This window comes from Phacochoerus africanus, chromosome 6 (assembly GCF_016906955.1).
Source record: "Phacochoerus africanus isolate WHEZ1 chromosome 6, ROS_Pafr_v1, whole genome shotgun sequence".
Lineage (NCBI taxonomy): Eukaryota > Metazoa > Chordata > Mammalia > Artiodactyla > Suidae > Phacochoerus > Phacochoerus africanus.
This window is the reverse complement of record NC_062549.1, coordinates 15,628,222-15,641,582: the sequence shown is the minus strand read 5'-3', so window position 1 is coordinate 15,641,582 and position 13,361 is coordinate 15,628,222. Positions and strand designations below refer to the sequence as shown.

At 40.3% G+C, this 13,361-nt stretch overlaps 1 protein-coding gene across 3 annotated transcripts in view; it reads left to right on the top strand.

The window, feature by feature from the left end:
• Nucleotides 1-1,086: 1,086 nt before the first annotated feature.
• Nucleotides 1,087-13,361, top strand: part of FAM91A1 (family with sequence similarity 91 member A1) — a 41,942-nt gene continuing 29,667 nt past the window's right edge. For 2 of the 3 annotated variants that reach the window (XM_047783304.1, XM_047783302.1), the window contains exons 1-8: nucleotides 1,096-1,418; nucleotides 6,065-6,149; nucleotides 7,727-7,878; nucleotides 9,484-9,541; nucleotides 10,249-10,316; nucleotides 10,896-11,009; nucleotides 12,204-12,294; nucleotides 12,694-12,756. In XM_047783304.1, coding sequence (XP_047639260.1) covers nucleotides 1,347-1,418; nucleotides 6,065-6,149; nucleotides 7,727-7,878; nucleotides 9,484-9,541; nucleotides 10,249-10,316; nucleotides 10,896-11,009; nucleotides 12,204-12,294; nucleotides 12,694-12,756 — 703 coding nt within the window. In that variant the 5' untranslated portion in view covers nucleotides 1,096-1,346. Of the gene's footprint in view, nucleotides 1,419-6,064; nucleotides 6,150-7,726; nucleotides 7,879-9,483; nucleotides 9,542-10,248; nucleotides 10,317-10,895; nucleotides 11,010-12,203; nucleotides 12,295-12,693; nucleotides 12,757-13,361 lie in introns of all 3 variants that reach the window. The other variant, XM_047783303.1, reaches the window with a different exon arrangement.

Genomic DNA, 13,361 nt, shown 5'->3' with positions numbered 1-13,361 from the left:
GCTGTTTAACATTTTAGCTGAATCCCTACACTTAAAGAATTTGAACCTTTGTTTTGTTTTTTTTCTTTTTAACAGAAAACTTACTGTTTTATTTATCAATACAAACCTGTAACTCATATAACATTAATTGGAGTAACAAAAAGAAGTATTTCACATGAATTGGTATCATCAGGTGATTTGAAGAACCCCTTTTTGAAAGCGGTTCTGGTGAATGGATTACGACTGGGATAATGACCATAAGAAGGAGAGTATCGCCTGCCCTCATGGATCAATAGGTATATTTCTTGGTGTTGAAACATATGACCATGGAAGGTTTCTTCTCATATCTTTATTTCAGATGAATGAAACCAACCAATCAGGAGACTCATGGTGTAAATACCTTTGTGAAAAATGAATCCTTGGGGCAAATTCACTTTAAACAAAGATATATGAAAGGACTACATTTTCAAAGAGTTATAATGCAGAATAGTAACGACTTCTATATTCTGATAGTTTACACTAGTTGAGTGAAACTCGCTCTGCCAAAAGTGTGTGTGTGTGTTCAGGGGTTGGGGAGAATGGGGTTAAATGGGAACCTTAGAGCGCAACGTTTCTCTTTCACAAGATGCAGCAACTTTCAGGAGGTGAAGGGTCATTAGACCTCTGCCCTACGCCTCTACTGGGAGTAAAGCTCCGTCTTGAACATTCCTTTCTGAGCCTGGGCCCTGCCCACCCGGCCTCGGTTCAGGGTTGGCTATGGAGAGCTAGGGCCCACAGCTCCCGCACTTCTAAGTTAGCTATGGCCCCCCCCTTCCCAAGTCGCTCCTTCTCGGGCAGCTCACCGCAGCGCCTGCAACTGCCTGCTCCTGGGCCGCCTGGGCTCACATTTGAGGGCAAGTCGGTCATCCAGCAATGGTACAATGCACACCCAATTAATTCATCCAGAGACTGACAGAGGGACAGGGAGTGCGCGGGTGGGCGAGCCATACCTGGGCACCTTGCGGCTCTACCTACTCAGGCCAGACCTCAGTGTGGAGGGGGGCGGGGCTGGAATCCCGGGCTCCGCCCCCCAGCCCCTCGCTGGCGGGCGGAAGTGACGCACCTCGAAGCCATTTCCGGCGGGCTGAAACTAGGAAGAAACTTGGAGCTGCCGAGGCTCCTGGTCGCCTCTCTTCGTTGCTCGCGTGCCCCGTGGCCCGGGCCGCGCCGAGTCGTCGGGAGCCCTGGCCATGGGGCAGCCCCGGCCGTCCGCAGTGTGAGGCGCGGGGCCTCCCGCGGGCTCCCGGGACGGGCCGAGGGCGGGCAGGCGGGAGGCGTCCTTCCAGCCGCGGTCCCGGCCGCTGCCGCCCGCCCGGGCCCCCGGCATCATGAACATAGACGTGGAGTTCCACATCCGGCACAACTACCCGTGGAGCAAGCTGCCGGCCAACGTGAGGCAGGTATGGAACCTGGGGCCGGGGTCCCGCCTCGCCGGCATCTGCTCGCCGCGCCCCGTGGCCGTGGCTGGCGCCTCTAGGCTGATTCCTGGCCTTCCCCTCGCCAGGGTGAGCCCGCAGCCCAGGGGTGAGGAGGGGACGGTCCCAGGGCCACAGGGGCAGGATGGGGCCGTTGCGAAATGGGATGGAATGGTGTCCACTGGACTGGCTTCGCGACTTTGCACGCACTCTCGGTTCAGCCAGGCACTGGGCTAGGCACCTTTAAGCGAATTAAAGCACGGCCCTTGACCTCCAGAATTTCGGGATGTTGGGAAAGGGTCTAGAAATAAATGAATACATTTACAGAGTGATAGCAGCTCACACGAAACTGCATAAGTGTATATGCGAACGCACAGAGGAGGAAGTCACATTGTCCAGGGAGTGTCAAGAGGATGTGTAGAGGAGGCATTTAAATTGGGCCTTAAAGGACGAAGAGGAGATGGCTAGATAAGAGACTTGGAAGATTTTCCAGGGAGAGGGAATGTCATTTTAAAAAGCGCGGACGAGTGAAAGCGTGTTTTGAGAGAGTAGTGAGCGACTTCATACCACCGAGCCTGGAGGTGTAGCTGTATTGATTTGTTTGGAGGTGTGGCTTCGTGAGTGGGGGTGGTGGCAGTCAGGGCCAGATTTTGAAAGACTTTTGTACTTTGTTTTGTTGGACTTAATCCTCTCAACAGGATGGGTTTATTAGAGATCTTTCAAGAAGAGAATGACAAAAGGCTTTTGTCTGAGAGGTAATTCTCAAATACTTGAGTGTCGTTTTTTCCTCCATTGTTTTACAGATGTTTATTGAACACCTACTATGTACTATGCCTTGTTTTAGGTGAGGGTAATTTGCAGCAGTAGACAAGAGGAAACCCCCTCTTCCTGGAGCTTACGTTTTAGTAAGGAAAGAGGACAGTAAACAAATAACTGAATAATACACGTAATATAGCAGGTGGTGGTCAATCTTATGACGGGAGTGTTATGTACTTTATGGAAGGCATTGTTCTCCGGTCAAAGATTGACCCTCAAGTTCCTGCCATTCTACTTGATTGAGAGTGAAATTCTGTTTTTCATTGGTGCTGGGTCCTGGGGGTGGTGGTGATGATGGTGTAAGAATTATTACTTTGTCTCCTCTCCCAGTGTGGGGTTTTAATTCCAAAAACTGAATAATTTAAGTTTCTGGTGATGCATCTTGTGGCAGAGAAGATGCTTTGACTTTAAGGAATCAAAAGCACAAGAAAGTGGAAAGATACATTGAAGGAACTCAATTCTCAGGTGGCAGTGACTGCCTATGTGGCATTAATCTTGAACTGGAAGAAGAAAGGTCGAAACCTGAAGGAATAAGTTTCTCTTGTTAAGTCTGAATGAGGGCTTTGATGGACACTTTGTTTTTAGAGTTTTGTGGCGTATGGCATATGGAAGAGCCAACAATCCTTCTTTGTTTCCATATTTTCTCTGCCCTTCCTTTCACAAAAATAAATGTAGCATAATAGAAGAGAGATGGATGATTTGATTACGTCCAACAGGAATAATTGATCCTAATTAGTGTTGGCAAAAGAATTTCATGACTATTAAAAATAATGTCAGAACAGTGTTATAACTAGGTACAAATGTGACAATTTAAACTTTTTTTTTCTGGTAAGATCTTAAAAATTACTATTTTAGCTTAGAATAAGCTTCCTCTTGTAGAAGGTGTTGCAAAACTCATCTGTACAGGTTACTTCTTGGACTCTCGCTAGCCTTGCACTGTTTTCCTAGGTCAAGCTCCACCTTGGATTTCTGCATCGGCTTTCTGTCTGGTCTCTTGCCCTCAGAAAAGGACCCTCCTATCCATTCTTCATACCGTACTGGGGTGAGGTTTCTAACATGCAAATCCAGAAGTTCCCTTGGTGGCTCAGTGGTAACAAACCCGACTACTTTCCATGAGGATGCGGGTTCCATCCCTGACCTTGCTCAGTGGATTAAGGATCTGGTGTTTCCGTGAGCGGTGGTGTAGGTCTCAGATGCGGCTCGGATTGGTGTGGCTGTGGCTATGGTGCAGGCCAGCAGCTATAGCTCCTATTAGACCCCTAGTCTGGGAACTTCCTCAGGTGCGGCCCTAAAAAGACAAAATGAAATAAAGTAAAATAAAATCCCAGTGCTATCACTACCTGTCTCTATAGATTACTTGCTGCTTCCTTTTGAATCCCAAATGTTAACTTTTCCCTGACCTAAATCTGGAGTGATTGATCCTCAGATCAATGTTCAAAACAATTTACAGCTGTTTTATTTTAAGGGAAATCTTATGATGAGGTTCTGTATAATCCAAGGGAGGTCAATTTTAATTAAAAATCTATGTATTTGGGGGGGCTGCACAATGGGATTGGGGTTTGTTGGAGCAAAAGCTTTAGAAAGAATTCCTTATGTTTTTGGTATAATCTGATGCACAGTGGGTGTTTTACAGCCAGTTCCTATTTCACTCCATCTGTTATAGTTCATTTTATATGCAGGCAACTCCATTTGTCAGACCTGGTCAGTATTTCTGCAGGGTCACCACTGGCTCAGAGTAAAATGACCTTTCCTTAGTTGCCTCCTAGAGGCAACGGGTTTTTTTGTTTGTTTGTTTGTTTTTTGTGGTTTTTTGGGGTTTTTTGTTTTTTTTTTTTTTTTGGATGGTGGGAAATTTGGGATAGGAGTGGAAGAGAAGCCAAAGGATCTTTGTGAACAAAGCAGTTATATTTTATATACATGGGTAGTGAAGAATAAAATCAGCTTTTATTGTAGTTTTTAGTTATTTGTGTACACACACATGTGGACCAGTCATTACTTAATGACTCGCAAAAAGACTTAGATGTTTCATAGATGCTGTATTTTCTAATTAACGTACAAATAATGAGGACCCTTATATATATATATTATTTTTTTTCGTCTTTTTGCTGTTTTTTGGGCTGCTCCCGAGGCATATGGAGGTTCCCAGGCTAGGGGTTGAATTGGAGCTGTAGCCACCGGCCTACACCAGAGCCACAGCAACGCGGGATCGAGCCGCATCTGCAACCTACACCACAGCTCATGGCAACGCTGGATCGTTAACCCACTGAGCAAGGCCAGGGATTGAACCCAAAACCTCATGGTTCCTAGTTGGATTCGTCAACCACTGCGCCACGACAGGAACTCCGGACCCTTATATTTTGTGTAAGTGGCTTGACTTACACTTTTTATCCTGGAGTTACCAGGAGCAAAGTTTTAAAGGGAGAAAATTGTTGTAAAGATAAATTAAGGGACTTATTTTGAAACAGAAGAGCAAATCCTCAAATTTGGGAGTTGCTAAGATTTTAGCCAATTGTCTGCTACGTGAGTGAGAGAGAGAGAGAGAGAGAGAGAGAGTGTGTGTGTGTGTGTGTGTGTGTGTTTTCTTTGAGAAAGAGACTTTGGTTTGGCAGTAGAGCTAGAGAAGACTCTGAAAGTTTTATAGAAAGCCTAGTATTTTGGGCCCTCTAAATATCTTAAGTACTGATTCTGGCTTTGGTGCTACGTAAAAGATGGGATAGTGGTTTCTCTACAGTGAACTTACTCCTGACTACTTGTAGTGTTAAAATGGATGAAAATAATATAAGCACACACATTTTGGTGGTAGTGTGGTTTATACTTTAGCCTGTGAAAAGTAAGTTAATCTGGATGCCGAAAGAAAGATTTTTAGTTTTCTTACTCTATGTCCCTTTTTCCATAAAAAGCTATCCACCACTAGTTCAGTTATGTACCAGTTTATTTAGATCTGAGTTTCGTTTGTCTTGCGAAGATTGCCTTAAGTGACAAGTGTGTATATGGACATTTACCTTGGTTTTCAAGAGTCTGTGAGTAAGAAGTATAATAACTGAATCCTCTGATCTTCATGTCGTTAGTCTCTTATGCTGTCTAATTTTATTTTATAGTGTGTTGGAAAGATCAAACCTAGTAATTAGAAGGGGGATAGCAGCCACATATTAAGTTCGTGGTCTCACATTGACTATATTAACTGTAATCATACGTATTTCTTTGCTTTCATGAGAATCTGGTTGTGAACTTAAAATACTACATTCACAGCTAAAAGGTATTTTGCATACATTCTCCAGAAATCTTAGTTTTTAATAATGATAGCCCTCAACTATACCTAGTTATCAGACAGGAATCTGTCCTCCGTTGCCATTCTTAAATTTAAATACCTGTAGGTGCAGGAAAGCATCCATCTCTCCCGAAAACTGGGAACAGTGAAGATGGAAATCTTTTATCAGTAGAACTCAGATTTTTTTTTTCCTTCTGGCCACGCCCATGACATGTGGAAGTTACCTGGCCAGGGATTGAACCCATGGCACTGCAGTAACAATGCCAGATTCTTAACCCACTGCACCACAAGAGAATTCTGATATTGAATACTTAATTTCAGTAAGTCCATTTAGAAAGGCAGATTGAAAATAAACACATTTTTGCTCTAATACCATAGCAGGAAAGTTGTATAATAAAATTTAAGAAAATCTTCTTCACTCAGTTCTGGAAATTAGAGATTCCAGGATAAAATTAGGGGGCAAAGAATTGAATTTTTATGGGGAGAAAGTAACTTATTTAGCTTAAAAATTATTTTGAATCTTTTTGAAATTTTTTTTTTTTTTTAGAGTCTTGGAAATTCACAGAGAGAGTATGAGAAGCAAGTTGTCCTGTACAGTATCCGCAATCAGTTACGATACAGAAATAACTTAGGTAAGTGGAGACATTTTTACTTTGAGACGGAAGTGACTATTGCTGAATTATTTTCTTAAATCTCACCTATCTTTTCACTAGATATTTCATCATACTGAAATTTTTTCACATAAAAACTTTAAGAAACTCTATACTGATCTGTCACACCGAACAATTTGTGTTAACAAATAGATTTTTCTTTTTAATTCTGATGAAAATTATTTTTGAGATTTTGTTCATAGATTCATTTTATGTATATTAATTTTGATTTACGTCCTCTTTTTATTCTAGGTGAGAAAATGTGCCAGAAAAGAAGTATATTAGTTCTTAATAATTTTTGATTTTGAGGTATAAATTTTGCAAATAATATGACTTTATTTTTTTTATTTTTTTGCCTTTTCTAGGGCCGCTCCCGCGGCATATGGAGGTTCCCAGGCTAGGGGTCGAATCGGAGCTGTAGCCACCGGCCTATGCCAGAGCCACGGCAATGGGGGATCCAAGCCACGTCCGCAACCTACACCACAGCTCATGGCAACGCTGGATCCTTAACCCACTGAGCAAGGCCAGGGACCGAACCCGCAACCTCATGGTTCCTAGTCAGATTCCTTAACCACTGAGCCATGACGGGAACTCCCAAATAATATGACTTTAATGAAGACTCTATAATAATTGGAGAAAATTTTAAAACACTGTTGGTTCCATGGGGGGGGGGGGTTAAGCTTTTTTTTTTCTTTTTTTTTTTTTTTAATGTTTGCTTTTTGGAGTTCCCGTCATGGCTCAGTGGTTAACGAATCCAACTAGGAACCAGGAGGTTGCAGGTTCAATCCCTGGCCTTGCTCAGTGGGTTAAGGATCCAGTGTTGCCATGAGCTGTGGTGTAGGTCGAAGATATGGCTCGGATCCTGCGTTGTTGTGGCTCTGGCGTAGGCCATCGGCTGCAGCTCCGATTAGACTCCAAGCCTGGGAACCTCCATATGCTGCGGGAGCGGCCCTAGAAATGGCAAAAAGACAAAATAAATAAATAAATAAATGTTTGCTTTTTATTTGTCAGATTACTTTGAATATTCTGTTGCCCTGCAGTCTTCCCTCCCATGTGTTAACTCTTATTTTAAGCATACTATTTCAGAGATAGGTTTTCTATGAAAGATAGGTATTCCATGGAAGTCAGAAGTCTTTTTATATTTAAAACACAAAAACCAGCAAATGGTTTTTAAAAAATAGGCTTGATTTCATAGAAAACTGCCATTCAGGTTGGCTGTCCTATACAGTATTATAGTAGGGGATTGGATGGATTATAGCTTGATGTTTTATACCTTTTGGGGAGATAGTCTGTGCTCACCTCTTTGCTCTTTAGTTTGGTAAAAATTATTTCTCTGTTTGTCTGTCCCCTTATACATTTTACTTATATACTCTGAAGTCTGTTTCTTGTGGTGTAATGGTTTCTTTGTTCCGACTTAAATTGTTTTATCTGTCCTCTTCCAATTTGCATACTTTCATTTTTAATTAATATTAATTTGTAAAGCATTTCTCATTGCCTTTGTAATTATGTGTAAGTATAAGACATCTGAAAAAGCGGGGGAATTTCCCTCTTCCCCCCAGTGAAACATGTCAAGAAGGATGAACGCAAGTACTATGAGGAGCTGTTGAGGTACAGTCGCGATCATCTCATGCTGTACCCTTACCACCTATCGGACATCATGGTAAAGGGCCTGAGGATAACACCGTTTTCCTATTACACTGGGATTATGGAGGTGAGTGTACAGGGTGCATGGACCTTCAGGGTCGGGATGGGACTGGACTTCGTGTCAGGGACACTATTTAGCTGATGACCAGCCACAGTGGACATTGTTTCTGAGTTGACGGTGTAAAAAGGATGGTTGGCTACAAGTTAACCTTTGTCGCCCCACTGTGCAAGTAGTTGTCATTATCAGCGTTTTCACAGTGGGAAGTTATTTATTTTTACTCTGTTCTTAAAGATGTCGTCGACCCTTTGTGCTCTTGTAGGATTAATCAGTCGTTTATGTTAGCACAGTTTGTATAAAATTTATCGCTTTTAATACACAGTTAAAGTTGAAAATGTGGGTGACAGAATTGAACATTAAGTTCAGAGAAACTGAAGTTATTTAGGTATTTGCTAACTGTGGAAAGAATAAATGATGGTATAGACCCAACATTATGTAATGCAGGTGTCAGAAGAGTGGAAATGTATTGGTATTACTGGCTGCCAATCTTTCTATGTTTATTAACTCCTAGATGTTGGCCTTTTTCCAAAGGCAATTTTTAGGCTGGTGTTGAATACCTTTAAATACTATTTATATACTGTCTTTAAGTGAGCTTTATGTAAACGTTGGCAGTATTTATCTAGTATTCATTGGCTACTTAATTCTCTTCGAGTGCTGCTGTTCTGGGCTCACGGACCTCTGGAAGGGCAGAGGGCAGCCTAGAACCGAAGGAGTTGGCACCTCCAGTAGCAGTGAGCTCCCGTTCTGGAGTTGCCTTCACTGGCGTGCCCTTTCTTCATAGGCACTTCTGCAGTCTTGTGTCTCCTGTGTCTCTGCTTTGGAGGAAATATAAAGAAAAATTTGAGGCCCAGCCACCGGGGTCTCTGTCATTACCTTGCCCTGGAACCAGGGTAGCATAATGAAGGTGGCAGCTAAGCAGTGTGTAGAACAGTTGTTGCTGCCTCTCCAATTGTTTTCCTGATGTCCACAGGTTTGGAGGAGATAATAGTTGGAGGTTTTGTTCCATTTACCAGCTTTCAGCTATATCCATGTGCCTGCTCTTAGCTGGTTTCTGTTCATATATCATTAGATATAGCTCCTGGGTTGAGAATGGGTCTTACCATCCCCAAAGTAAACAGTTGGTTTATTACAGGAGATACAGATGAGGGTTGAAAGAAGCTGGATTTAACTCTTGCCAGTTGGGACTTGGAGGAGCAAATTCCACTGCCTGGCTGAGGTCTTTGTTGGCAGTGCACATCTTGGGTGCATGCTGATGCAGCTCTTGACACACTGTGGGCCTTCTCTCAGGGTGGGTGTCTAGGATCAGGTGTGAAGTGTGGAGAGGCTAGAGCCCTGAGCTCTCACAAAGCTATTCCAGGGCAGAGGTTAAAGGAACCTGCCTGGGCTTCCCAGAGAGTGCTGTGAGAGACCTAGACCTGGAAGCCTGAGACTCATGTACTAGGTTGGGTCCCTTCGTAAGTGCCGTAATGTGGCCTGCCTGCTGTAGGTTGCCAGGCTCTGATCTCAGTGCCTCATCTAATAATTACTGTTATTCTCTTTGGCTATCGTAACATACTCATGTTTTCATCTAAGGACATTTTGCATTTAACATTAAAATTTTGTTCTTTTTAAAAGGACATTATGAACAGTGAGAAGAGTTATGATTCATTGCCCAATTTTACTGCTGCTGACTGTAAGTATTTAATTATGCTGAACGAGGTAATGTTTAGAGTATGTCTTTGTGCATACGTACTCCTGTCAGTATTGTGATATGTGCTTTTAACCTGGTAGACTTGAACGATGAGAACAGCAAGCAGCATTATTGATAGGAATTTTATCAGATGGTACAAGTCAAGGATGATTTAGCCTTAATGTCCGAGAGAGGAATATTTTGGAGTGGTAGAATCAGAAAAATGGATCTAGTCTCTGTATTTCTAGAGAATGAAGTTCTTTCTGATGCTTGGGCTATTATGTGCCAAATGGGGGAAGAAAATTTGTGCACAGTATTTTTGCTGCACCATGCAGTTGTTAGTAACATAACTTGCTGGCGTTTTATTATGCTTGTTTTAATATTTGAAATGTGACTTAGTTCTGTTCTTAGTTTCTTCAAAAGAAGAAATTTTTGCTGATAAGTACATCTTGACTTCCTGAAATTGAGAGGACTTCTGCTTTTTAAAAAATTTTCTCGCTTAGCTTTGTCAAAAGTGTCAGCTTGAATTCATCTTTCCCATTTGGTTTTCTTTCATAATTTGTTTGTAGAATTCCTTTTAATTTGCTATTGTCTGCCATTAACCAAAAGATGAACACAACAAGTCAAGGGTTTTTTCCTAGCAGACTTATGATTGTGCTGACATTTCAAGGTGTATCAAATGATTTTAAAGGAAAGGCTTTTTCTTTTAGGCCTAAGGCTTCTTGGCATAGGAAGAAACCAGTACATTGATCTGATGAATCAGTGTAGATCATCCAAAGTAAGTTAGTCGTTTCCCTTTCTTTCTCATTTCTTGTCCTTATCACACAGTCAGATGGTCTGATTAAATTTTTTAAGTAGTAGAAATAGTGAATTGTGGTTTCTTTGATCAAAGGAAGTATACTTAATACAGAAACAAAACAAAAAGCAACTCATCGGTGTCTCTAGGTTATAACTTAAGTGACTATTGAATTAAAAATATTTAAGGCCTAAGACATTTCATTTATTTTTAAAAAATTAACTTTTGTTCTGCTGGTCTTTTTACCTGCTCATTCCACTCCCATGGTTCACTTCATGAGTGAAATCATCAGTACACATTTTCCAAATGCTTTTTTCGCCTGGGTTTCCTTTGAATTTCTGGGTTTATATCTAAATTTAATAGTAGTGTTTTAAAGTAGCTTATTCTGAAATAATTTGAGAATGACTGTCTCCAGTACATCTAGAATACTTCAGATTTTTAAACATGAGACTCTTAAAAGATTTATTTAGCCTCTTACAAACTGTCTTGTTATATTGTGAACAATGAAAAAGTAGTAATTTTAGGTTGATTGCAAATTCTCAAATGTTTGTACCATTGCAGAAATTTTTCAGAAGGAAAACGGCCCGTGATCTTTTACCAATAAAGCCAGTGGAAATTGCCATAGAGGCATGGTGGGTGGTACAGGCTGGATATATCACAGAAGATGACATAAAGGTAGATATCTTTAAAAATTAAATGTAGGATTTTTATTTTTAAGATTATTTTATGATTTTTAACTATAGTTATATAACTTTTAAAAAAAGTAACACTATTTGGTTTTCCCGAGGGAAATGAAACTTAAATTCAAAATTGTAAATGATCTCAGTAGGCTAGAATATTGGTTGGTTTCGAAAATACTCTTTAGTAATGAGAGAGACTTGACTTGGTTCATGTACAGCAATCTGGGGGTTTTAATTAGAAGTTTCATGTGAAGTTACATGATGCTGCAGCTACCAGTAATGCCTTTGCCGACACATTTTGAGCACTCTTTGTATGCTCGATGTGCCGGGCACTGTTCCAGGTGCTTTTTATATTGTCTTATTTGATTCTCATCACAACCCCAGAGGGATGTATTGTTTGTAAAAATAAAGTAATGGCTCCCTTCACGGTAGTAGTAAATATCCCCGGATTTTAACCCAGGCAGTTTGCTCTTAATCACTGCGCCAACCTGCCCTACTGAAATGGGCAGGTTGCAGTGGTGTCAGGATCAAGGGAAATGCTATTCTTCGTGGTCAGACCACATGTGATGTAAGCTTTATCCACTTTAGAAGAGATGTTGGTTTAGAGGAAAGGGGTGGGCACGAGAGAGCTAGAGACCAGGTCATATCCAGGTAGCTGAAGGAATGTGAGTATGTAAATTTCTCTTTAGTTAGCATTTCATTTTACTTCAGAGGACAGAATAAATCCAGTGAGTGCAAGGCTTAGAAATTTTACTTTAGTATATTTACTTCTAAGCAGAGATGTCAGACTGTGTCATGAGATCGTGACCTTCTTGTCACTTATAATAGTCCTGTGGAGTGTGAATAAACTTCTCATTTGAGAGGTTCAGGATCAGCAAATGGGTCAGATTCCAATTCAAAGAAGATGAGTAAATACGAGCATCTATTGTGAGCCCATGCTTACCAACAGATATTGGCACTTGTAGTTGCTTTATTCCATAAGCCCTGTTGGTAGCATATTTTGGCACCTTAATTGATGGTTACATGCAGAGCTTTTTTTGTTAGAATTCTAGAGTAAAAAATGAGAAAAGGAGGCAGCTCATTCAACTAGTGACATATAATCATTGGTTTTAACATGAGTGGATTTGCGGAGACTTGTCAATTAGTTAATCCGGACAGAACTTAATTAAAAATATTTTGCTTTTCCTAGATATGTACTTTGCCCGAGAAATGCGCTATCGATAAGATCATCGATGCAGGCCCTCAGCTCTCTGGATCACTAGATTACAATGTAGTACATAGTAAGTGGTTAGTAGAAATGGTCTTTCGTCAACATAAAAGTTTAAGCCATCAACAGTTAATAGCAATTATTTGTCAAGGAGTAGTCAGGAATAGTAGTATTTCTTAAGACACATTATTGTTTGGAAATATATCCTTAGTCTATGGATTTCCAGTGTGGCTGTAATTAATCACATAAATTAGAAATTTATGCAGATGAATCATAAGAAAAATTGTCCAGTTCTGAGCAATTGAGGGAAACTAAGATTTGAAAGCTATGATATAATTCTTCTATTTTACTTTTTTCTTTTTCACACAGCATTAAGTTGTAAGAATCTTTACAGAAAATCAGGAATAAAGATTTTTTTTTAATTGCTAATGTTTACTACTCAGTCTAAAACAAGATGCTTTTGCTTCTTTAGGTTTATATAATAAAGGATTTATTTATCTGGATGTACCAATATCTGATGACAGTTGTATAGCGGGTAAGTGTGTGCTAATATTTCTCAATGTTTTTTTGAATGGCTACCTAGGTATCACCCTAGTAAGTTAGACCCATATCATTCTAGGATCTTTGGTGTTAGAATTTTTCAAAGAAAAACATTTCTTCCTTATTACACTGCGGTACATTATGGTGATTCTACTAAAATTCCTTACTTTCATTTTTATCTTATATTGGTGTACATACTGTATTAAAACAGTAGAAATCTGAGATAAATTTCTTACAATCTTAAATCAATGTTTTTACAAATCTGTCACCTTTTAGACTTTGGTGCATAGATTTCTACATATATTCAGTAATAGAGAATGGTATGTTTTTAATTTTTACATGACACATATGTCTTATTTTTTTCATGCTGCTACCATTTTTTTTGGTCTTTACCTCCTCCCCCTTCCTTTTTCACCCACCTCCCCAAGTTAATATTAGGACCTTTGTGTGTTTTAGTTTATTAAACCATTGCCCCATTGCTGGTTATTTAGATTATTCTTTTCTTTTTTTTCTTTTTTTCTTTTGCTTCACTGGTGATGTAGTTAACATCTTTGAACATAGAGTAGAGGTTTTTTCCTACAGATTAGGTTTCTTACAATT